General features: G+C 39.6%; 1 protein-coding gene across 1 annotated transcript in view; it reads left to right on the forward strand.

Moving 5' to 3' along the window:
• The window catches only part of LOC124605394 (phosphatidylinositol 4,5-bisphosphate 3-kinase catalytic subunit delta isoform), a 158,073-nt gene that overhangs the window by 91,991 nt on the left and 39,251 nt on the right, over positions 1-26,831 (forward strand). Inside the window, exons 10-13 of the mRNA XM_047137038.1 lie at positions 6,087-6,217; positions 8,686-8,829; positions 13,003-13,102; positions 21,521-21,690. Coding sequence (XP_046992994.1) covers positions 6,087-6,217; positions 8,686-8,829; positions 13,003-13,102; positions 21,521-21,690 — 545 coding nt within the window. The remainder of the gene's footprint in view (positions 1-6,086; positions 6,218-8,685; positions 8,830-13,002; positions 13,103-21,520; positions 21,691-26,831) is intronic.

Here is a 26,831-nt window from a genome sequence, read left to right on the forward strand (position 1 = left end):
ATGAAAACAATCGGATGCACTTTGTCTTTCTCATCACATGAAAATGTCTGAAAGTATCCATGTCGTACTAATGTTTCATCAGCTACTCCTGATGGTATTATGGGTCCTGCATTTTGTGTCAAACTGTGCATAGTATGTGGTGATGTCTGATAGTAATTTTGATCTTGTGGTAGCATTGAAAATGGTTCATTGGACATCGTCCTGTCACGGTCGCCAATTGTAGTGTACCCTTCTCCTCGGGGTTCTGCCGTGAAAAATATAAAATAGAAAATCTGATTGGGTTTGGAATTTTGGTGGTTTCAGTTACGGATAAGCCGGACTTCGTATTATTGATTGAGATCGTGCTGTAATTTGACCGTGCATGGCAGACCGGGTTGGCAACACTACAAAAAACGACTGTACGGAAATAGCATCAGAAACTAATTGAAATTTACCTTATAATCTTGTTAGATACGCAGTATTAATTACAATGTAGTCTTCATGGCTGTCCTCCTAATTTCTCTTGTAGGACGACCCGTCTTTCACTTTTCTCTGTCTGTTGAAAACTTCTTCAAGTTGTCACTGTCATGATCAATTTACAAATTTGATGATAACCACCTTGAATCACTATTGAAACAACCTCACTTTGTAATGTAATTTTAATTTCCACCCAAAAGCACATTCAACACATCGCCGAAAAATACACGTCTTTCGTATGAAGACAAGAGAGAGAGTGTAATCAATTAGTTGTTAAAAACAAAAACCTACACAAAAGTAAAAAAAAAAGAGCAAAATTATTTATAAAAATCGGTCGCTGGTGCAGCGCTCTTCTGCGTGCGCGATCGTAAATTATATCTTTGTATTGGCGGAGGCGCAGTAGTCAAAGTACCATTACAGCGTGCGCGCGCACATTTGTCTATTGTAGACGAAGGCCACTGGCCGAAAGCTCTAAGTGTGAAAGTCTTTTTGTTGTGCCTATCTGTGGCTCAGCATCTCCGCTATATGGTGAGTAGCAGTTGTTGGTACAGGATCTCCAATGGTATGTCCCTGTTTCCATAATAGATGTAGAGGTTTTCAGTTTTATAATATGCATTATTGAATGATAGATTGCTACTAAACATATAGCAGACGTGGTGAGTCACAGTCAGACACAACAAAAATCTACTAACTCCGTAAGTGTTCTGCCAGAAGGACTTCTTCCAAAACAGACAACATACACACACACGTTCGCGCAAATGCAGCTCACACACATGACCACTGTCTCTGGCTGCCGCAGCCAGGTCCAAAGTCTTTTTGTTGTGCCTGAGTATGACAGCGATTCCACTTCACACATTCCAAAACGCAGCGCCATACACCATCATGATCTACACACTAAAACTTCAGAAACATGTGTCTATCACCGTTCACTTTCTCTCTCCAGGAGCACAACTCCAGAGGTAACACAGTTCATAAGATATTGATCACATCGCAAACAAAAGCAACTTATACATCTTTCACTTACATCTTATTTTTTTAGTACTTCAGATTGTTTCAATACTGATAATAATAATCACAATAATAATAGCTAATGTACCGAGTTACATAAATATGCAAAATGTGTATGACAATTTTGAAATTACGTCATTTGAGCAAAAATATCTTACATACCTATATGTTTTGTATTGATACCTATGCAAATGTTATGATGATAATATTTGCATTACAAAATTAATAGAGATGTAAAAATGTTTTTGTATGGAAAGTTTTATTGGATTGTGATGTGAGTTAAGTAAGTGTATCATGTTCCTTAGAAAATAATGATAGTGTCCCAATGGTGAGTTTTGTTACAAGATGGACACAGCATATTTCCCTGCTCACCACCACCACCACCACCACAACCACAACCACCACTACCACCACCACAATCAGACATATGCACACGGCAACATAGCTTGCTTGCTTGCTTTGTGTCTTAAGCAGTATCTCTGTGAAGACATCATTTGCGGCAAAACTTCTCAAGCAAAGACTGAACAGAGAGAAAGATGTAAGGATTGGGTTAGACATTTTTCTTCATTTATTGATTGACTGATTTGTTTGTTGTTCAGCACTCTCTTAAGTCTAACCAGGCATTCTACATATTTCACATTACATTCATTACAATACGCATGCTATAAGTTATATCATATTTACAGTATCGTACAGCATTTAGAAATTACAATCATCCAGAAAGAAATGAAAGCCCAATTTACATTAGTAGAATTGCTACAATAAAGGCAAATTACATTATGGTATATGTTGCTTTTTTGAAATTGTGCCTGCCATTGATGGTATACTAAGTGGCTATTCCCTCAGTTTTTCTTGCACCTTATAATACATTTATAGAAAGAAAATCATGCCATGAATAATGGTGCTGCAGTAAAACTAAGCTATCACACAGCTCTTAAAATAGCAGTAGCAGTGCATCCTTTCACCAATGGAGAATTTGTTAAAAATACTTTGTAAATACGAGAACAATTTTGAAACAGTTCCTCTTTCAAAGTTTGCAAATGTAGTGAGGAAATGGTGAACAATGAAGGAGCGCATTTGAAATACGGGAAAAAGGTTTAGTGTTTTCGTCTTTGGCTTGGACAAAACCATAGATGTAACTGGTGTTGCTCAACTTGATGCATTTGCGAGAGGTATTGATGCCAAGTTTGCAGGTGAACACTCCAATTGGAACAGCGTACTCTACTGTGTTGCACTGAGTGATGTGGCTCAATGGTAAGGCACTGGACTCACTTTTGGGACGAAGGCAATTCAAATCCCTGTTCAGCCACTGAGATTTGAGTGTTCTCTTGTTTTTCTAAATCACATAAGGCAAATGCTGGGATGATTTCTTTCAAAAGGATGCAGACAGTTTTCTCCCCCCAACCTAAGGTTGTGCTCCACCTCTAACACTTGTCACTGACAGAACATTAAATTATTATCTTCCTTCCTTTTCTGTAATAATGAATAATTTCCAGTGCCATTAAGTTTAAATGTTGTTTTGATGCAAAGGGAAAGGACGTGTGTGTTTGTGGATAATCCTCATCTTTAGAAAAAGGGTTCTTGTAATGGTGCAGTGTTACATGATATCTCAAAAATGCTATATTAACTCTTACCCAGAAATAGATAAGTTGCCATATTTCATTACTTGTCTAAAAGAAGCTTGCATTCCATGATGTCTTAGATTGGGCACATTTCTTTGAGAATGTCTATCGTCTCACTGGCGCATTTCTTTGTGAAATTCTATCATCTCACTGAAACTTTGTAACACACTGTAAATTCCAGTGTGGAATACAAATAATGGAAAAATTAAGGTAATCACTCCTTTTATAGTTGAGCACTTGAGAGGCACCTAAATAAGATTTAAAGCTGAACTTTTGAATAATTTTCTGTTTTAAAGATAAGTAACTAAAGTGCGCACGTGCACACATGCGCGCGCGCATGCGCGCGCCTACACACACACACACACACACACACACACACACCACTACTACTACTACTACTACTACTACTACTACTACTACTACTTTGCCCCAACTCTGATGGCTGGAAGGCAGCGAGATAGCAAGGAATGTGACACCATTGAGCCCACTGTGGCGCACATAGGGGAAGATTCATGTGGTACAAATGAAGAGAAATAATTGATTGTCAGTAGTTGTGCAGAAAAGGGAAGGGGTGTAAAACAGAGGAAGAAAACATGTAAGTGTAGGTTATTGGTACATGTAAGTGTAGGTGAGTGGAGTGGAGTGGGAGGTGTGGGGATAGGTTTGGCAGTGGATGTTGTTTAATGATGGCCTAAGATATGACGTATATTGGGAGGACTGTGGAGTTCCATTTTGGGAGAGGTGGGAGTTATTTTGGGAAAGATGTTCATTATTTCAGGGCACAATGAAAGGTAGTTGAAACCCTGGCAGAGGGTGTTGTAAAATTGTTCCAGTCTCAGGTGATACTGGCTAATGAATGGGATGCATCCTTGCAGCTGGTTTGCATGTGTAACGAAACTGTACTTTTTACTTGTGGGGTGAGAGACTGAGGTTGTTGCAAAAATTGCAACGTTAAAAGAGATTATTTGATTTAGACAAGAAATCTCAAAAGTTTGTTGTTACAATTGTCTTCCATAGACATCAAGACTGCGTGATCATGGAAGTATCTTCTGATCACTTTGGCATCCACCACTTGAAGATAACTTTGAGACAAATGCTAATGTTTACTGCTATAACAGTTTCCAAACATTACATGTTAGTAATTTGTTCTGCAATGGCACGTACATGGTTCACTTCATTGTTCACACATATCTTAGTTCCGTGTAACTCGGAGTAATCTGGTTCCTGCTGCTGCTGCTGCTGCTGCTGCTGCTGCTGCTGGACCCGTCGTTATCCAGGTCCATTTCATCTGCTAACTGAATCAAGTTATGTGAATTCCATGACATAATCCAGGTACCAAGTCATTTTATAGTGGTTCATTTATGACAAACTGCACTACTTCTTAGTGGACACCCACTTCAATAACAGGCTACATAGTCACAATACTGTATTACAACAATTAGATTATTGCACAGACGTGCAATACAGTGGTTTCGGCTCAAAACTGTCTCCAACTGACCTCCTCTGAGCCTTGTGCTCCGATGAAAACAACAAAACTACGGTCCAAGTTTATTAATTAAAAGTTTAACATTAATATGAGTTCCTATCCACAAAACCTTGCTTAATTTTATGCTGAAACTGGCGTGTGCAGTAAAGATTTTTCCATAGGATATACATCATATTTTATAAAATAATGAAAAACAACAATGCCAACATAATTTTTCTTAATTATGGCTTCATTACTGAAAGCAAAATACTGCGAACATATATTTGACAAACATTACACCCAGGTAAACAACTGAAATAATAAATTTTATGAGATATGATGTATTAGGTGAAATCACTTATTAGATACAATTGTAATCACAGAACTTTCAGTGAATTGTCTCTTCGGAGAGTATATCGTTAGGGCATTGAAACAGGAATGTAAACATGGGGTTGTTTTATTTCACAGGGATAGTTGAAGAATTAGAGATCTGTTTGTGGCCTAGGTTTGGAATGAATTGTCAGTCTGTGCTGGCCTTAGTAAGATCTACAGTGCACTAGACAAAGAATTTCTTATGACTGCAGATGCATTGTCCACATGTGGCCAGACTGTATGGGGGAAACGAAAATGTAATGAAAAGTAATAAGTTTGATAATATCAGATGAGCAATAGTAAACAAGAAGTAGTAACCCCTTGCCACATAGGTCGTACTCCTGTGGAAGACCTAGTTGCAAGACCTGTCCAATACACCCTTTGCATCATACTCCACTTCAATCACAGGCTTATATTGTCAGATGCCGGGCCATGTATGAAAGCAGTTATGTTACATACCAGCTCTGCTGCAATGTATGCTCCGCATTTTATGTGGATATAATCACCATTGAGTTGTACATCCAAATGAATGGCCATCCTGAACAGTCGCCAATAGCAGATAGAAGTGGTAAAACACATTCCTGAACACAAAATGCTCAATTTCAATGGATGATTCATTGCCTGAGCCAACTGCATCTCTTCACCAACACCAGCTTGTTGTAATTATGTAAATGAGAAATGTCTTTGCAAGAAATCCTTTAATATTATAATTCTCATGGCCTTAATCTCTCCCTGCCCCACACCCGTCTCCAACACTGTTCCATGTCACTAACTTTACTCTTCTTATACTCACACTGTCTTCCCTGCAGTCTCTCTTTCCTCTTCTTTGTCTCCCCCTGCCAATCCTGTCCTTCAGGTCACGTCTGAAGTAACCAGTGTAATCTTCCCCCCTCTCCCCTCCTCTTCCCCTCCCTCTTTCTCTTTCACTCTCCTGCTCTCTTTCTTTCTGTTTCCCTCTTCCTCCCTCCCTACCGCCCCTTCTCCACTCTCACCCCCACCTCCACCCCACCCCCACATTATCATCCCTTTCTGTTATAAATGTGACACGGGTGTATAGGTAATATGAATGGTTATGTGTGTACTCATAATTATATTCCTGTGAAATATTCAAGAGTTTTTGTCATGTGAAAACCCGTATAAATAATTTGTTCACTTATTTTCAGGTTTCAGAAGTGACTGCACTTTTGAGAAGGTGGCCGAAACTACCAGTGGAAAAAGCACTTGAGCTGCTCGACTATGCATATGCAGATCAAGCAGTTCGTAGTTTTGCTGTACAGTGTCTTAAAAGTGTTAGGTAATTATAACTTCACTTATATTTGCTTTATGTCTCTTACTACATGAGGAAGGCTGTTGCATGTGTAGAAACGAAGGAAAAAAGAGAACCAAAAGCAAAGGAAAAAAATAACACTCACCTTAGATAGAAAACATTGAATGGATACAAAGTTTCCATTATTGCTGAAATTCCTTCTAGTATACTAAAAATTGGATATCACCTCCAGAATTCCACAATGTGGTCGAGAGGTTCCGGTATCTCTTGTCAACACAGTATATGGTATCTTATGGAGTTCTTTCGAGTTTTGCTCCAAGAGGCTTCCTTGACTTTTTACACAGTTCTTTATTAGTCTTGTACCAGTGTTGGGTCATGTGGCGCTTAATTACTCCCTGTAACAGGTTATCTGGCATGGTAAGGTCTGGGTTGTTTTAGTGGCCATTCCAAAATGGGCTGGAGATGCTGAATCACACCCAATCCAGTGGCCTTGAAATTATTTATCAAGAAACTGACAAACATAAATAGAAAAACTGTGCTGGAGTTTTGTCAATGACTTCCTTGTCTTTGAGCCGACACATGATCCATGATTTCCTTGTCTTTGAACCGAGGTTTAACCACATTTGCAACATGTCCAAATAAGAAGTTCTGTTCACGTACCCTACAAATAAATGTGGTTCCAAAAGATACTGTGATGTCATCCTGGCCCGTATTATTACATAGGAAGGGTTCCTTTCCAATTCTACCATGTAATAGGATGTTCCTTAAACAAGAAAACCACATTCCACCTGTGTGAACTGTGATATATTGCACATTCATCAGAAAATACTCTAGAGCAGGGCTTCCCAACATGTGGTCTGCGGACCTCTTAGGGGTCCACCGGCTCTTTCTAGGGGGTCCGCGGCCACCTTTCACCAAATTGTGTAAAATAATGAGTAAAATTAGTGAATAAAAGTGTGAGAATCAAATTCAATACCCCCCCCCCCCCCCCCCCCGGTGTGAAAAGCATGTGTACTTTTACTTTAGGTCGTATCCCAAGCAGCCTTTGCGGTTCATAAGTGAGAACGTATACACAGGTTAGTGCTGGAGAATGCAGATTCTCTGATCGATTGTTTAGCAACAATACGGGGGTTGTTTGTGCGCCGGCTCACAGCGCTAGATGCGCTGAAACATTTTACGCATGCGCGGAACAAGCTTTGTCGACCAATCACAGTGCTCACTGGCACGTATGCGGTCCCAGGCATAATTAAATGTTAAACGTGCTTTGTAAGTGCACTACCTATTTCATAAGTCGATTTTTGACCAGTTTATTACTTCTAACATGGATCGGTGGCTCAAGAGGGGTTAATTGAAGAAGGGTGCAGTTTCTCCATCGCCTTCACAACAAGGGAAGTTTCCAGTTGAAATGAATGAGGAGGCAGGACGACCAAAGGAAGACTTTACATACATTTGAACATTTTTCTTCGGATTTGATGAAAAATCACACACACACACACACACACACACACACACACACACACACACACACAAACAAAACTGTTACGAAATATGCATGCTCCTTACACAACAGTAGCCAAATAGTGGAAGTGAACAGACCATAAGTGACAGCTTGTCAACAGCGAACAGTTTGGACATGACGTTGGTTGCTCTTGGAGGAAGACAGCCCCATCGTGTGAAATTTCAATTATCAAGTAATTTTAATCAGGCTATAGTGTGTTGAAGAAAGGGAGTAAATCCACTAGTAAGTGTCTGGATGTGCTCTTGACTGACTAGGGGTCCGCGATGGATTTTTGACTGAAGAAGGGGTCCGCCAGCTGAAAAGGTTGGGAAGCCCTGCTCTAGAGCAAGACGCACAGCAATCTTGCAATCCTGAAATAAAGCAATAAAAAGCACCACATTATTCAACAAACCTTTGCTGTGAAGACAGCTTTGTTAGCCTGACACAGCACTGTTCTGACCTGTTGATCATAAACTGCAAAGATATTGACATGCATTCTGGTCATGCTCTGATGTTGACATGGTGGTTTTCTTTATAATGTTGATCCACAAGGTCTCTGGTTTGAAACTGTCAGTAGGATAATTTCCTGACCACTATTTCACGTCAACCCAGGCTCAAGTATTACTTAATACCTGAAGTGTTGGGAGAATGCTCTTCTGTTTCAGTTATAGGTTTATTGCTCATAAAAAACGTGTTGATAATGAAATTATAGGTCTTACCTTACCAGTTCATGGCATTAATTGAAACTGGTAGTGATGGCCAACAAGTCTTTTTCCATCACTATGATCCCTACACTGCCTGAGTAGTGTTCCCTCAGAATGAGAAGTTACCTCTGCTACTGACTGTAATTAACTTTCAGGGTCTTTAAAGTTTTGTGATTTGCCCTAGTGATTTTTTAAAGTTATTCCATGCCCTTTTTGTTCGATAAATATTAAGTTAGTATAGTTTTCATAATGATTATACATAAAAATTTATCATAATTTTTTATTTGTTTCAGTGATGAAGACCTCTCATTGTACCTGCTTCAGCTTGTCCAGGCACTGAAACATGAAGCTTATTTGTACTGTGATCTTGTAGAGTTCCTGTTACGCCGTGCTCTGATGAACCAGAAAATAGGTCACTATCTTTTCTGGCATCTCAGGTAACGATGAGACTATATTTAGTGTGACACTTATTTGTGATAAGCTAGTTGCTAGTTGTTTCATTTTGGCAGACATATCATTTATATTTTGTGCAAGTTTGCAGCGTTGCTTTTCGTATCTTGTGAGTGCGTTAAGATCGCTAATTGTTTGAGTTTGTGGAGGTAATATTGTGTCTGAAAAGAAAAAAATTGTAATGAGTGTGTTACCAGTTTTGATTTATGTCATTAAATGTGAAAGATTTCCAAAAATGGAGATTCGTTAGTGAACAACGCAGATAGCATGTTGAGAATTGTTAGGATAGACCACAAAACAAACAAATGGATCAAGTGCAAACTGGCATGAATTACATAAATATTACTGTAGTGAAAATGAAATGGAGGTAGTCAGGACACGAAGTTGGGTGGATAGATGGCAGATGCACTAAGGTAGTTCATTGCTGGATTCCAGTAGGTAAGAAAATATTGAGATGAAAACCTAATGAAAGATGGGTAAATACACTTAGCAAACATGCAGGAACAACGTGAAGGTATGTAACTGGAGCTCATAATCCATGGAGAAGTCTGGAGGAGACCTTCATCCAGCAATATATCTCAAATGGCTGATGATACATATTCGCTCATTTGTTTGCAGCTTGTGTTGAAGAAAACTTGATCTATAAAACTACTCCATCTAGTCTGATTTTTGTGATAAAGCTTTTTGTATATTACTGCAATTACACCATCTCATTTCAGATAGTGAACATCTAGAACCTTAGTCTTTAGCATTATTATTTTTTAGCGTACTTTTTCTCTGACATTCGACTGTGAACAAATTTTGTACTCTCATACTGATTTAAAGACGTTACCACCACCAATGCACTTCCTATTTTGCTATGAAACTAATATTTTAATACCATATGTAGTAACTATGTGCTCCTCAATGGGGAATCTGATACTACCATCCATATGTCATTCATTGAGTGAGTTATGATTGCATTTGTATGTAATTGAACTGATAGACATTTGCTAAAATGTGTTTGAAAGATGAACGGAGAATATTCAGTTCAGATCTGATGAACAGGGCAATTGTGGTTAAAGTACAAATACACCATGAATTTGAGTCTAGACAAATACATATGAAATAAGACAGTGAAGATGCACCTGTGTTTAATGGTACCATTTGAAGAACGTTGCAGAAAAAGAGATTATTACATTCTTTCTACAAATGTGTGCTGGGAAACTGGTAGAGAAAACTTAATGGCAGTTCAATCATGCATGAAGCCTGCAATGACTGCAGTGACACTGGTGGAAAGTCTATCAGAAAATTCTAGGAAAGGCAATGTATGGATCCAAACCCTCCATCAGTCTGCTGTGAATTACTCTGGTTTTGAAGATGAAAAGAGTAAACAGGAAGCTGGAATGTTAAATTCTGCATTTAAAAATCATTTCATGCTTGAGAGTACGATCATATCGATGTTGGGTCACCACACAAGCTCACATATGAGAGAGAGACCGATATAAGAATCCACAGGAATGAAAAACAATTGCGACTGCTCAAAGCTGACAAGACACCAGGCCGTGACAGAATTCCGTATACATTTTACACTGAATATGCTGAAATATTAGCCTCTTTCCAACTTCATACATATTGGAAATCTCTTGAACAGTCGAAAGTCCTATGCAATTGGAAATGAGCCCGTGTCACTCCTATTTGCAAATAATAATAATAATAATAATAATTTGGATGCATAAAATTACAGACAAATATGTTAACATTCATCTTTTGCTGAATCCTTGAGTGTATTCATACATTATGATGTTGCTGGGGCACAAGAAGCTTCTCTGAAAACATCAGAACAAAATCAAGAAAAATCACTGCTTGGAACATAGCCTGCTTTATTCACATTAATCTTGCGCACAATTTCAGAAGAAAAGCTAACAACTCACCAGATATTACAGGAATAGGATTGTCAAACGTCTAGACTGACAACTGTGCTGCCTTTTAGACAAATCTGTTTCTGAGTTGTAGTACACACATGCAACATACATACGTGCGCATGCACGCGCGCTTACGCGCGCACGCGCGCGCGCACACGCGCCCACACACACACACACACACACACACACACACACACACACACACACACAGATATGCATGTATGACTACATTGTGCTGGATGAGTTACATAATGCCAGCACTGTAGCTCTGCAGGTTGTCTGGGGTGAGAGGTCATGTTGCGTGTAGTGGACGAGGGGAGAAAGGAGGTGGTTGACAGCTGAGAGCAACTGGCAGCAGGTGCACAGCATAGGAATGTCGCACTAGTGAGCTTATTCTGGTTGCAGGTATGGGGTTGGGATGATGTGTACATTGCACAATGGCCTGGAAGACTTGATTGGGAGGAGCAGGTAGCACAGATGGATAGGAGGGATGTGTCACATAGGTGATGTGTCAGCTGTGCTTAAATGTGCATAAATGTAATATAATGCCTGTAACATAGAAAGTTTACAAGTTTAGCAGTGGACATCTTGAACATGTCACATTGATATAATATTTAGTGGTGAACTCATGCATTATGTACTCTTAATAGGAAAGGTGAATGGAAGACTTAAATTTGTTGGAGGAATTTTGGGAAAGTGCAGTGTAGCTGTCTGTATAGGTAATTGCATACAAGGTGTTAGTGCAACCAGTTGTAGATTACTGTTTTTCTTTTGGAGTCTTTATAAAGTAAGAATGAGAGCAGTCATCAAACAAATTCTGAAGTATGCTGCTAGGATTGTAGCAGGTTGATTTAGCCCATTTGAAAGTGTAACAAATATTCTCTGACAACTTCAAATGGGAATCTTTGGAAGAAAACTACTGATGTTCTGATTAAATCTTGTTGAACAAATTCGGAGAACTGGTGTTAGAAGAATACTGTCCAACAATTCTGCTGCCATCATTATATTGTTGCGTAAGTATCACGAAAATCGAATATATTGCTTCCCCCTACTTATACCTCCTGAGGAGATCACGAATGTAAAATAGAGAGATTCGAGCGCGCATGGAGGCTTTCCGGCAGTCGTTCTTCCCGCGAACCATACGCGAGTGCAACAGGAAAGGGAGGTAACGACAGTAGCATGTAAAGTGCCCTCTGCCACACACTGTTGGGTGGCTTGTGGACTATAAATGTAGATGTAGATAATAAGAGAGAGTATGGCATTTACAGATGCATGTAGGCAGTTCTTTTTAGTCATTGTTCAATATTTGAATAAAATAGGACAAAACATTTCTTATACTGATACATGTGTACAGTGACTTGCACAGTTTATATGTAGATTTGGCCAAACGCAAAAATTATTTTTCTCTTACTTTAACACACACACACACACACACACACACACACACACACACACACTCTCTCTCTCTCTCTCTCTCTCTCTCTCTCTCTCTCTCTCTCTGTCTGTCTGTCTGTCTGTCTCCTCTCTCCTCTCCTCTCTCTACCCCCGCTCTGCCATTGTACTGTCGCTCCTCCCTCTTTGGCTATCATCTTTCTCTCCCCTTCCATTCTCTACCTTCACTTCTTCCACCTGTGTTTTCTCCCTGTTTCACTCTCATTCCTTCCTACCCACCATCATGTCAATCTCTCACCATCTTCTTTTGCTATGATCTACCCTTCTCCTCTTCTTTACTTTATCATTCTCATTCTCCCCCTCCTCCTCCTCCTCCTCCTCCTCCTGCTCCTCTGGAGGATTTCTTGCATTTTGAAATATATTTGTACACACTATCATGATAGATTATTAAAAAAGCACTATGATGTTTTTCACTGGAAACACTTGATTCCAGAAGGACAGCTGACGACTGTGGAGGGGGAATCTTATTTAGAAACTAAATTGATACAAGAATGTGTTATGCCAATGCTTCATGCTGTGTCTCAGCTGTAAGGTACTATCAGCGTTCTGTTAAATTGAAACTCGCATGCAGCATATGAAAACCTGAAAGGATTTTATAAATTCTCTTAGGATGCTGTGTTGATGCACCATAAAGTCTTTACTTTTGTTTGTACATGTTTTACACCATTTTATTCTCTAATTATTATTCGTAATGTCCTGAAAAATCTGACTATGTAAAAACTCAGTATGTAGTATTCGTAAATTAAAATTTAATCAGTTTTGCAGTGCTGCTACAAAAATGTAATTCAGAACCTTCTGACACAGGTCTGAGATGCAGGTGCCCTCAGTTTCAGTGAGATTTGGGCTGATACTGGAAGCATACTGCCGGGGAAGCAAAGAACACATGAGGGTCCTGGCACGACAGGTATTGTGTGACTTCACATACTTTAATGCTGAGCATGAGAATTTTGATTTATAAGATAACAGAAAATCTGAAATGCTGTAGAAATTTTTCCCCATTATCATTATTAACTGGGGTATAAATTCCAGTGGAAGATGTGTACTTGTCTGTAAGAATGCAAATGTGTTGGCTGGCAGTTTGTGTAATTAAAATTTTTGTTAAAGCCTCATTTCTTATCTGTGATGCTTGAGTACTGTAATAAATAGTAATTGGCAATGTCCAAAAAGAACTACATTTAGATTTCAAAGCAAGTGATATTTTCAGTGATTCATAAATAAAAGAGAATAAACCTGGCACATTACATGAAACATTTGCAACTATTTGAATTTCAGGTAAAATGAAACACTGGGAAATCTGGGATGGAATAGCACCAATATGAAAAGGATAGTTTGCTATTCACCACATAGAGGAGCCATTGATTGGCATACTGGCACATTGAAAAAAAGACTGATAGATATTATTAGCTACTGAACTAAATTGTTTGTGACATGCAGAAAAAACAAAACAAACAAACACACACACACACACACACACACACACACACACACACACACAGGGAGAGAGAGAGAGAGAGAGAGAGAGAGAGAGAGAGAGAGAGAGAGAGAGAGAGAGAGATACACTGTCATCTCCAGGCACAGACCAACTGTGATTGCATCTGATGTGAACAGCGATCTTTGACTGCAGTGGGTAGTCAAGGGTACAGAAGCAGCATGGGGTGGGGAGGTATAGCAGGCTAGGGTGGGGCTAGATACTAGAGTTGCCTTTGGGATAGTGCATCAATGACATGTGGACAGGGCAGTGGGCTGGTAGGTGCAATGTTGGGAGATTGTACTTCTTGGAAGTGGGGAGGAGAGTGGAGGGGTAACAAAGTTAGAGGAGTGAAACTGACTATGCAGGTGTGCTGACTGGAGAATAGATGCCATGTGTAGGGCTGGACTAGGAGTGGGGAAGAGGATAGGTAGTTGAAGGACAGAAACCAGCAAAGGTTGAGGTCAGGGGGATTACAAGAATGAAAGGTATGTTGCAGGGAGAATTCTCACTTGCACAGTTCAGAAAAGCTGATGTTAATGGGAAGAAACCATATGGCACATGCCATGAAGCAGTCATTGAAGTCAAGCAAATTATGTTATGTGGCCGTGCTGTGCAATTTGGTGATCCAGCTGTCTCTTGGGCACAGTTTGGCAGTGGCCAGTCATGCAGACAGATAGTCTGTCAGTGGTCATTCTCTTGTGGCATGGGATACAGTAGTATTCCGCCACCTACGCAACATGCTCCACAGCCTCTGCCATCTGGATTCTTCCTACCAACTTCAGAATTCCTGAATTGTATAGATGGAACTCTCCTTGCAGAATATCTTTCATATCTGTAACCCCACTGGCCTCAGCTTTCACTATTCCCTGTCCTCAACCTGCCTGTCCTCTTCCCTGCTCCCACTTCAGCCCTACATAAACCTTCTAACCCACCCATGCACTTGAATAGTCCTTTCAGCTTCTCTACTTATCTCTTTTCCTCTTTGCCCTCTCCCCACCTCTCAGAAGAGCCTCCCAATGCTGCGCCTAGTAGCTCACTATCCTGTTCCCACATCCCTGCCTGCTCCCACAGCCAACAGTAGATCTTCCCACACCCTACTCTGCTGTCCCTCCTCCCTTCGCAACCCCCCCCCCCCCCCCCCCCACCGCTTTCTATATCTCCCACTACCAATGCCATCAAAAATAGTAGCTGCTCACATCAAATGCAGTTACAGTTGAGCCACACACATGTTTAAAGTTTAAATATGTGTGTGTCTGGATTTCAGGTAAATTACATACAGAGAGAACTTCAGGTTTCTTAATTGCCACACATTGGCAAGACGTGGCATGTAAAGGCTAGTAATGTGTATAATGTCCAGATTTTTCCTTGTCCATTTTAGATTGACCACATCTTTACACAGAAAGAAGACAATGAGATAAAGTCTTTGTGCACCCAAAATGTGCCAAGTGATTCCTTGAGACATTTCAGTGCAAATTGCTTGGCTGCAGGTGGCTAGATAGTAAGTAAGAACTCTCTTATCTGTGAAGTACTGGTGGTAATGGTACATTCATTATGACATAGCTATCAGTGGAGGAATTTCAATCTCATAGAAAATGACTGTCATCAGAAGGCAACCAAATGACACAGACAGGAGGAAAGGTATTAAATCCAGAAGGAATGAGGAACATAGGTTTTACTCGCGTATTCACATCACAGTTTGTCTGTGAATCTTAATCATCCCTGTGGATGAGCACCTCCAACTTAATGCCGAGGTTTAGCCTTCCTTATTAAGCTAACCAACCATTTCTTTGATTTTTCCACAGTTGTTGTCCCATTACCACAAGGCATGCTCTTTGTCTGTGTGTGTTCCAGCTCCTTATGAACCAACATCTTCCATGATCATCCATTTCTGACCTTTATGTGACATTAAACTCCTCTTTGCCTGTTTTGTTGCTGTCTTTAAACACTTCTCCTCCCAATTCCATGGGGACTTCAAATCTACCACATCATGCCATATAAACAAACTCCTCTCACACAATTAGTTTTCCTTCAAAGTCAAGATCTATAAACAAATAAATAGTGTAGTCTATGCTGTTTCTGGATCATTCAGAAGAATTCCTTTGGAACAGTAAAAAATCTTAAATTTTTCAGTCGGTTTACATCCAATAGCAACATCTTTATGGATGGGCATGTGACTGAAGTACATTCTCCTAATTCCTCCAAAAACTCAATGTACACATTCCAGTCTGTCAATCTATGTTTACTTATTTGTTTGTGAGATCCATGGTCTAATGCAAGCCTATCTAGATATAATTTTGGCAGCTTGTAAGTCAGATGTAACTTTTGACTTTTTGGTGTAGGCGACTGTAACAAGTATGAATTTGTGTAGTTTCGCGTTTGTGTTGTTGTTGACGATTACAGCTACTTTCCTGGATGTTGACGTGCATCCTTCTGATGGCTTTATAAAAAGTTCTGTCTAATTTCAATCCACCTATTCTCAGCTTGCCAAGATTTACAGCTGCCAACCCTTACATATGAAACATTTGTTTCATACTCTGTAGCAATACACGAATGCAGAATCTGCAGTGATAAACAGTCCTCCTCCTAATTTGCCTCTTCCATCTAGTTTACAAACAGATCTCCTGTGCTAAATATTCCATGATCATTATGCCTTGCCCCTATTCTCTGAGCAGGCTGATGCAGTGGTGAGATTCTAAATGTGTATTCGAGAGGATGTTGGCTCAAATCCCTGTTTGCCCATCCAAATTTAAGTGCTCTATAATTTGCCTAAATCTCTTTAGGAAAATTCCAGGCTTGTTTTATTCAAAAGAGCATGGATGATTTCCTACCCCATCCCTCCCCAAACTCTCTCTATTGAGCCTGTCATCGACTCCTCAAAGTGGTTTTCAGCTTGTGATTCAACCCACATAGTATTGTAGTCTGTCCTCATACCATTCCAGTAAATGCCTCCCTTACTTTGGTCCCCCACAATGTGTTCCAGTCCTGTCTCTGAAATGTACTGTAATATTAGTGACAGGCGTCTCAAGAAAGTATCTGTGCTGTGTATGATTATAGCTGCACCTGCTTCCATGTTACATACGGTGTAGGCTAATGCTCTAGCATAATAGTGAAGCACTGTGTTTCAAAAGGCATAGGCATCAATATTTAGCAAGAAATGATTTTTGGAGATTGATTTCATTACTGCTGTGCTTATGATCTACATTTCTGGATATGTTTTAAATTTGCTTTTTATAAATTTAACATATTTTTGCTGTTTTAGCTTCTGGGTTGGAAGCACTAATAGTGTATGTGCCCAGTGCCTCAGTAGCAGTGCTTGGAGCTAAGCTATGTTGTGTGCCGCCTGCGACTTGAACCAGACTCTCGCCTTTCATGGGCAGTGCTCCTATTAGAGACTGAAATATTCAGGCATATCTCGTGGTCCAGCTCAATTATTTAGTATGCCCATATCTTTTTTTCCTGCTGTCAAATCTGGTAGTTGCCATGAGGCACCCATAAATAGTTCAGGCAACAAAAGCATTGTATTCAAAAGCAAGTGCCTGGGGGTACCATACAAGGGTAATCCCAAAAGTAAGGGCTCCTACTTCTTTATAAGTACATAGACCTGTTAATTTCTACAATGGTTTACATCAGTTTACAGCTTGAACATTTAGCTATTTTTCGACATAATCAGCATCTGTCAATGCATTTTTGTAGATGCTGTGGCAGTTTTTGTATGCCCATGTCATACCAGCTCGCCGTCATGCTTAGCTATTTTTTGACATAATCAGCATCTGTCAATGCATTTTTGTAGATGCTGTGGCAGTTTTTGTATGCCCATGTCATACCAACTTGCCGTCATGCTGTTCAGAAAGTTATGAACCTCTTTTTTCACCTCATAGTCGGAGCTGAATCACTTTCCGGCCAAATGTTCTTTTAACTTAGGGAATAGGTGATAGTCACTGCGTGCCAAGTCAGGTGATTGTGTTCCACTGAAACTGTTGCAGGAGAGCAACGGCTTGCCGAGCGATGTATGGGCGAGTGTTGTCATGGAGAATGTGTACGCCCTTGCTCAACATTCCTCTTCTCCGGTTCTGAATTGCCCGTTTGAGTTTTTTCAGAGTCTCACAGTACCTGTCAGTGTTAACTGTCCAGTGGGCATAAAGTCGACCAACAATACCCCTTTCCCAAAAAACGGTTGTCATGACTTTACCAGCAGACTGCGTTTGTTTGAATTTCCATGGCTTTGGCGAAGAAGGATGCCGTCACTGGCGTGATTGTTGCTTGGTCTCAGGTGTAAAGTGGTATATCCAGGTTTCGTTACCCGTGACAATTGAGTCCAGAAAGTTGTCTTGTCCAGCTGCAAGGTGGTGAAGAAATGTGTGGGAAGATTCAACTCGTTGCCGCATATGCTCCTCAGTCAGCATGCGTGGTACCCATCTTGTGCACACCTTCCAGTAGTTCAATGTTTCCGTTAAAATTCTGTGAGCGGTGCTTCGGGAAACCTCAGGAACCAACATGCAGAGATAATCCAGGGTGATCCACTGATCTTCACACATGCTTTGCTCAACCTTCAACACTGTCTTCTCAGAAATTGATGGTCTCCTGCTCCTCTGTTCGCCATGAATTTCGGTCCAACCAGCTGCAAACTCTGTATACCGCTTAAGAACATTTTTGACATCCATGCACGACTCACCATACACTTCCGTCAGTTGGTGATGGATTTCAGTCAGCGCACTGCCCTTTGCATTCAATTTTGGTGGCTGGTTATCCTGCACTAATGTTCTACTGCATGCATCAAGATCACACTAAAACTGATGCCATTTCACTTTGAATAGGAGCCAGAAATTGCACTAAAATTACACCATTTCTCTTTGAATGCAAGCGGAAATTGCACAAAAATTACACTGTTTCTCTTCAACTGTGTGCTGGTATGCAAATAAAATGGACGAAAACATGTTTTGTAGCACTCTGTCTGTGATGATTAGAAACAAGTGTCAAGTGCTGAAATGGTATTGAGCTGCACTATGATCAACGCAGAGAAGAGGGGCAGCTGTCTGTTTTCAACTGCTTATGCTGTGATGCGACGTCATCCCTTCCAGCACTGTGGGTGTGACGTTGCTCACAGCAGCAGCAACGTTGCTCACAGCAGCAACATCTAGCTTATTGTGCAAGTGTAGATTAGGAGGGACTTTTGAGGAGCTATTGTTATAACGACATAGTGGTTGAGTTGTCTAAGGCATGGAGTGGCAATTCATGGACCAGAGTTCAATTCCCACTGGTACCACCTTCTTCTTCTTCTTCTTCTTCTTCTTCTTTTCTGTCTGTTTTTCTTTCTTTCATTTTCTTTTTTTTAAATTCCTCAGAATGTTAAACTGTTAACTGTGAAACGTAAATATACAGGGTGATTCAAAAAGAATACCACAACTTTAAAAATGTGTATTTAATGAAAGAAACGTAATATAACCTTCTGTTATACATCATTACAAAGAGTATTTAAAAAGGTTTTTTTTTCACTCAAAAACAAGTTCAGAGATGTTCAGTATGGCCCCCTCCAGACACACGAGCAAAATCAACCCGATACTCCAACTCGTTCCACACTCTCTGTAGCATATCAGGCGTAACAGTTTGGATAGCTGCTGTTATTTCTCGTTTCAAATCATCAATGGTGGCTGGGAGAGGTGGCCGAAACACCATATCCTTAACATACCCCCATAAGAAAAAATTGCAGGGGGTAAGATCAGGGCTTCTTGGAGGCCAGTGATCAAGTGCTCTGTCACGGGCTGCCTGGCGGCCGATCCATCGCCTCGGGTAGTTGACGTTCAGGTAGTTACGGACAGATAAGTGCCAATGTGGTGGCACTCTCCATACAGTTGATTGTGGAATTTGCAGCTCTCTGCTAGCTCTGCGAGTCGATTTTCCTGGGCTGCGAACAAATGCTTGCTGGATGCGTGCTACATTTTCATCACTCGTTCTCGGCCGTCCAGAACTTTTCCCTTTGCACAAACACCCATTCTCTGTAAACTGTTTATACCAACGTTTAATACACCACCTATCAGGAGGTTTAACACCATACTTCATTCGAAATGCACGCTGAACAACTGTCGTCGATTCACTTCTGCCGTACTCAATAACACAAAAAGCTTTCTGTTGAGCGGTCGCCATCTTAGCATCAACTGACGCTGACGCCTAGTCAACAGCGCCTCAAGCGAACAAATGTACAGCTAAATGAAACTTTATAGCTTCCTTAATTCGCCGACAGATAGTGCTTAGCTCTGCCTTTTGTCGTAGCAGAGTTTTAAATTCCTAAAGTTGTGGTATTCTTTTTGAATCACCCTGTATTTAAAAAGTTCAGTTTATATGCATAAAATTAATATATGCAGTTCAGTTATGATTACAACCCCTCTAAGTCAAAAAGATTATTGGTCAACACGTTGGCATAATTTTGCACAAGCCATCACTGGTAAGCTTTGAGCACGTAAATTTTTTTTCATTGAAACTCTTAAGCTAAATCAGTGAGAACTCATTTGATTAAAAAACAAATTAGGATGGCATTGGCATTCCTGATTGTTTATTGAAATCCTTTCATGAAATTCCATTGTTCTGTACCAAAGTTGAAACCCTTGATATCCAACATTTAGAGCAATATTTCAGACACCATCTCAAAAAGCTGTCTGATCTACCATCTTCCTACTCACATCACAGAATACAACTACATAAAAAGACCTGACCTATTATACCCTCAAACTCCCCCAAGTTTGTAGCCCCTCATGACATCACAACTCCGCCCTGCCGATCTCTTCCATCTGCCACATCGTCCAAAACTTTCTTCCATCATGCCATAAAACACAGAAAAACTCTGAACACTGTTTGCAACCTGGCTGCTAAGAACCTCAATCCATAGAAATTTAATACTTTCCAGAGTTCTGACCTTAAGTCCCGCACTCAGTCTCGGTCATGTACATGTCAGAGACGTAGATTTTTCATTCCAGTCCCCACAGTGGAAACACTTTTTTTGTCACCAGCCTCTCTAACCAAACCTGAATGAACCCCCACTTCACCCCTCTATTCATCCATGGCCGTCTCTCATTCCCACCCTCCCACCTCCTGGCTACCTTCAGGAATTACATACCTCAAACCTGTCCTCACCTTTCTTTCTTAGGTCTCTTCCCAAGAACACAGACCTCAGAGGAGAGAAAAGAGTAGCTAATCACAATATTAAAATGGACCCCAGTTTGCTTACCCTCATTGCAGACAAACTGTTGCAGACAGTATCATTTGATGACTGTAATTCATCAGCAGTTTCCTTTATGGGGCAATGTAATGGAGCTGTTGGAACTGCAGCAAGTGTGTTTATTTTCGTACCATAAAGAGTTTCACATATTTGTCTTAATGCTTGCCAATGTTTTTATATTGTTAGTGAAGTCTCATAACACTTCCCTTTAAGAAATGTTTTCATATTTGGGACAGAAAGTAATTACTAGGGACAAAGGTAGATCTGTAGTCTAATTGAAAAGATTTTATTGGAATTAATGCTAGAATACTACAGAGATTTCTTGTGATATTGACTTGATGGACACTGCAGAACTTGAAAACATTTTTCAGAATTTGAAAATAATCAGATGATGAAAATGCTAATGTCAGAAAAAAGCTTTAATCAAGATTAGGAAGATTCTAGCTTCCAGCTATTGTGAGTAACTATGTCATTGTTTAAGATGATATCGAAAATGCGTGTTAATTGAAGACTGTTAATGGGAGTGTATTGTTCTGAAGATTTAAACACACAATGACCAGAAGGAGAGAGAGAACTAAATTTTAATTGTAATAAAATGGAATTTCCTGTACTATAAGTGGAAATTTTTGTTTTGGTTGCAGGTAGAATTTCTGGAGCGAATGAGGGAAGTCAGTGAACTTGTGCGACAGCGGCGTGACAAAGATAAGGCACGAGCTTGTCTTCAAGAAAATTTGGAACAGCCACACATTGGTGATGCAGTTTCACGTGTTTTGTCTCCTCTTGACCCTAGTTATCGGTGTAAACATGTCAAGTGAGTTTTTTTTTTATTTTAATGTAAAATGTTTAGTTTCACTCCAACAAGCTTTTACTCAGTCTGTTCAATTTCTCTTCCTGTTTAAGCCCTCTGATTTCAAATTTTTTTAAAATGGTGCTAGGCAATTGTAAATGAACTGTAAGGGACCACAGATGTGCTCTGACAAATGGCTTGAATATCACATACTGAATTAAAATGAAAGGTGGGCAGCAAAAAATCTCCATAGAAATTTCTGTGTCAATATTGTACCATTTCATTGAATTTTTACAAGTTGTGGTTTTCTTGAATGTCACAAGAAACTGCTTGTGTCTTCTGTGAAATATGTGTAGTTTTCTTTCTTGCCTGTATATCCAATATTTATTTTGTCTGTGTACCCTTCACATTTTTTTAATGTAATGGTAAAAACTTTAATTTACTTTACTAGCACTTAATAGGGTCGCCCCTCATTCAGAATCTGATGGAGGTAGAGGAAATTCAGTATAAAAACCATTGCAGCTGCGCGCGCGTGCGCGCGTGTGTGTGTGTGTGTGTGTGTGTGTGTGTGTGTGTGTGTGTGTGTGTGTTTTCATTGCATGCAGTGAGTTGTTTCCTTTATTCCTAAAGTATTGAAATTTTATTGTTTTTTAAATTGGCATTTGGGTACTAAGTGCAAAATTGCAACTTTTCAAGGAAATTTATTTGATTGGCCAGTATTATTTACAAAATTGTAGAGTGAGTGTTTTTTAAATTTCAAACCTTTATTAAAGAAGTTTTGTGCATTATTCTGGTGCAAGGCCACTGTCATTGTCAAAAGTTTACAGTGAATTTCTAAAGAAAGAACAGAATTTGCAACTGTAGAAACTATGTTTAACAATTGAGGCCAACAAATAATATACACAACAACACATTAATGACTCTGTACTAGGAGAAACAGAAAATTCATCCAAGTATATGTATGTACAGCATATTCAGCAGTATAACAATGTTATGAAAAAGAAAGTTGTTACTCACCATATAGCAGAGATGTTGAGTCACAGATAGGCACAACAAAAAGACTATCACAAATAACTTTTTATTGTGCATATCTGCGACTCAGCATCCCCGCTATATGGAGAGTAGCAACTTTTGTTTTCATAATATTGTTTCATTCCATCCTGGATTTTCCTCCATTGTTTTATATTCAGCAGTGTGGTTTGTTTGCATGTTAATTTCCTTGAAAATTCAGCTGTCAAGATAAGGTCAACAGAAACCTCATCATCAAATACACACACACAAGTTTAGAAGAGTACTTGACAATGCAATGCATATGTACCCAGTAGAATAGTTCCTAATGGGAGGGACTCTTCATGGTGTACAGTCTCTGTAAAGAAACTTCTAAAGAAATAGAAGTTACTGCATAGTAGATGTGAAACAAAGCAGAAGACTATAGATAGAGAGATGCTGAATGAAATGCGTTTGGCTGTCAAGAGAGCAGTGCTTGAAGTCTTCAGTGACTACTGTAGCAGAATATTATCAGTTGATCTTTCACAAAACCCAAAGAAATTCTGGTTGTATGTAAAGGCTGTTAGTGGCACCAAAGTTAGTGTCCAGTCACTCATGAATGAGACTGGAACTGAAATTGAGGAAAGCAAAACAAAAGCTGAAATACTTAACTTAATAATTGACCCAATGTAATCCTCGTACCACTCAAAAGATGAGCAGAATAAGTGTTAGTGTCACTGGTGTTGAGAAAAAGCTGAAATTGTTAAAATTGAACAAAGCTCCAGGGCCCAATGGAATCCCTGTCAGATTCTATATTTGATTTGTGCCTGAGTTAGCCCCCCTTTTAACTATAATCTGTCATAGACCCAGCAAAGAAAACACCATGCCCAGTAGTTGTAGAAAGCACAGGTGACACCAATTTAAAGAAGGGTAGTAGAAGTGATCCACAAAACTGCTGCCCAATATCCTTGACATTGATATGTTGTAGAATCTTAGAATATGTTTTGAGCTGCAACATAATGAGGTGTCTCGAACAGAATGACCTCAATGCTAACCAGCATGGATTCTGAAAACATCGAGCATGTGAAACCCAGCCTACTCTTTTCTTACATAACATAATAAAAACTTTGCATCAAGGCAGTCAGGTAGATGCAGTATTTTTTGATTTCTGAAAAACATTTGACTCATGACCACATCTACACTTATTGTCAAAAGTACAATCATATGGGATATCAAGTGAAATTTATGACAGGATTGAGGATCTCTTGGTAAGGAGGACACAGCTTGTTACCTTGGATGGAGAGTCATCGTCAGATGTAGAAGTAACCTGGGGTGTGCTCCAGGAAAGTATGTTGGGACCTTTGCTATTCATATTGTATATTAATGAGGGTACAGACAATATTAATAGTAAAATCAGGCTTTCTGCAGATGATGCAATAATCTGTAATGAAGTACTGTCCAAAAGATGCTGGATAAATATTTAGTCAGATCTTGATAAGATTTCAAAGTGGTGCAAAGATTAGCAACTTGCTTCAAAGGTAAAAATGTAATGAAAAAGAAATGTAAAAGTGTGCACTTCAAAAAAACAAAAAAAACTAAGAATCTTACGACTACAATATCAATGAATCAAAGTTGAGATCAACCAACTAATATGAATACCTGGGTGTAACACCTTGTAGGGATGTGAAATGGAATGAGCACTTAGGCTGTAGATGTTGATTGACTCATAAGGGGATGGTCCATTGCAACATGTCGAAACCTACTCTGAAATTTTTCACACAGGAAGAGTATACTGAAAGAAATGCACTGGCAAAACTTTAGCTGATAAGGCACATTGCAAGTATTTTTAAAAAAGTGTAAAGTTACTTGTATTTGCTGCACAAAGAGCTGCTTATAACAGTGGTTTGTACAGCTCTTCCAGCTGAGCTTGCAAAACGGAAAATAAACATATGCAGCTGTGGCAAGAGAATGTAGTGCCTTGTATTTGGAAGTCCAAAGTGCTCACACGTGAATTGTAAGCATTTAAATGACACCTAAAATGCCTAAAATCATTAATTTTTTGAATAACTCACAGTTCATATTGACAGCTAAACTGTTGCAGATGTAATTGCTAGACAAGAAAAGAAAATCAAGCCAATTTTTGATGTTACATTACAGATGACTTCCATCAACTGGAATTTTAATTTTTAGCCATGAAATATTTTATAACAATTCCTGTAGCACTGTTCTTATGATACATAAAAACAAAGATGAGGTGACTTACTGAACGAAAGCGCTGGCAGGTCGATAGACACACAAACAAACACAAACATACACACAAAATTCAAGCTTTTGCAACAAACTTGCCTCATCAGGAAAGAGAGAAGGAGAGGGAAAGACGAAAGGATGTGGGTTTTAAGGGAGAGGGTAAGGAGTCATTCCAATCCCGGGAGCGGAAAGACTTACCTTAGGGGGGAAAAAGGACGGGTCTGCTTGTGTCTGTATATGTGTGAATGGATATGTGTGTGTGTGCGAGCGAGTGTATACCCGTCCTTTTTCCCCCCTAAGGTAAGTCTTTCCGCTCCCGGGATTGGAATGACTCCTTACCCTCTCCCTTAAAACCCACATCCTTTCGTCTTTCCCTCTCCTTCTCTCTTTCCTGATGAGGCAAGGTTGTTGCGAAAGCTTGAATTTTGTGTGTATGTTTGTGTTTGTTTGTGTGTCTATCGACCTGCCAGCGCTTTCGTTCGGTAAGTCACCTCATCTTTGTTTTTATATATAATTTTTCCCACGTGGAATGTTTCCCTCTATTATATTGTTCTTATGATACTTTTGAAATAATGTGTATTTTACTAACAATGAAACAGTTCCTTGTTTATTTCCTGTAGTTGTCACAAAAATATGACGTGTCTATTGGATGACAAAAGCAGACATTTTCCTTACACCAGGCACAACTAAAAGAAAAGTTAATGCATTCAGACATTTCACTGTAATTATTTGTTTCATTTAATGCATAAATGTCTGAAGTTTAACAGTACAGATCTGCTGGTAAATATGAAATGACAAAGAGCTATTGGAAATTATATTGCCTGACATTTTTCTGAAAAATGCTGTACACTGTAGAAAAACTTTTTTATTGAGAAAACGAATCACAGTATTAGTTCGGGTGTAATCTGGATTATATGAACATTGCCCTCCTAAAAACAGAGGTTTTGTTACATCCAGGCCAAGAGTCCAACAAAAGCAATTAATTATTTTCTGCAGTTGATAAGGAGAGGTATTTGATTTAATACGGAAACTTATTCCCTACCATTGTTGCAGATTTTGCTACATCGATTACGAGATTTTTGCAACTAAACAGTCATTCTTTTAAATTTTTGGTCCTGGTTTGCCCTGAGGTTCCTGAAGAAAGATAAGAGCTTCAGAAACTGATACTTACAACTGGCATTGTCATATATGATTGTGTCATAGCATTCATCGACTGCAAAGGAATTCTGTCTCTTTTTTTTTTTTTTTTTTTTTTTTTTTTTTTTTTTTTTTTTTTTTTTTTTTTTTTTCCACTCAAAATGATAAAGAGTGAAACTTCCTGGCAGATTAAAACTGTGTGCCCGACCGAGACTCGAACTCGGGACCTTTGCCTTTCGCGGGCAAGTGCTCTACCAACTGAGCTACCGAAGCACGACTCACGCCCGGTACTCACAGCTTTACTTCTGCCAGTACCTCGTCTCCTACCTTCCAAACTTTACAGAAGCTCTCCTGCGAACCTTGCAGAACTAGCACTCCTGAAAGAAGGGATATTGCGGAGACATGGCTTAGCCACAGCCTGGGGGATGTTTCCAGAATGAGATTTTCACTCTGCAGCGGAGTGTGCGCTGATATGAAACTTCCTGGCAGATTAAAACTGTGTGCCCGACCGAGACTCGAACTCGGGACCTTTGCCTTTCGCGGGCAAGTGCTCTACCAACTGAGCTACCGAAGCACAACTCACGCCCGGTACTCACAGCTTTACTTCTGCCAGTTCTGCCATGTACTTCAAAGTTGTTTACAGAGTATAGATGTAGATGTAGACAACTATTGTAGAATATTCTGGGATGTTGGAAAATGGAGTTAATAACGTAACTACCACTGACTCAAATCAGTTACATCTGGACTGTTAGGGTGCAGCTTTGTTACTGACACATTTCTTATCCTCGATTAAA

The sequence above is a fragment of the Schistocerca americana genome, chromosome 3, assembly GCF_021461395.2.
Source record: "Schistocerca americana isolate TAMUIC-IGC-003095 chromosome 3, iqSchAmer2.1, whole genome shotgun sequence".
NCBI classification, from domain to species: Eukaryota; Metazoa; Arthropoda; class Insecta; order Orthoptera; family Acrididae; genus Schistocerca; species Schistocerca americana.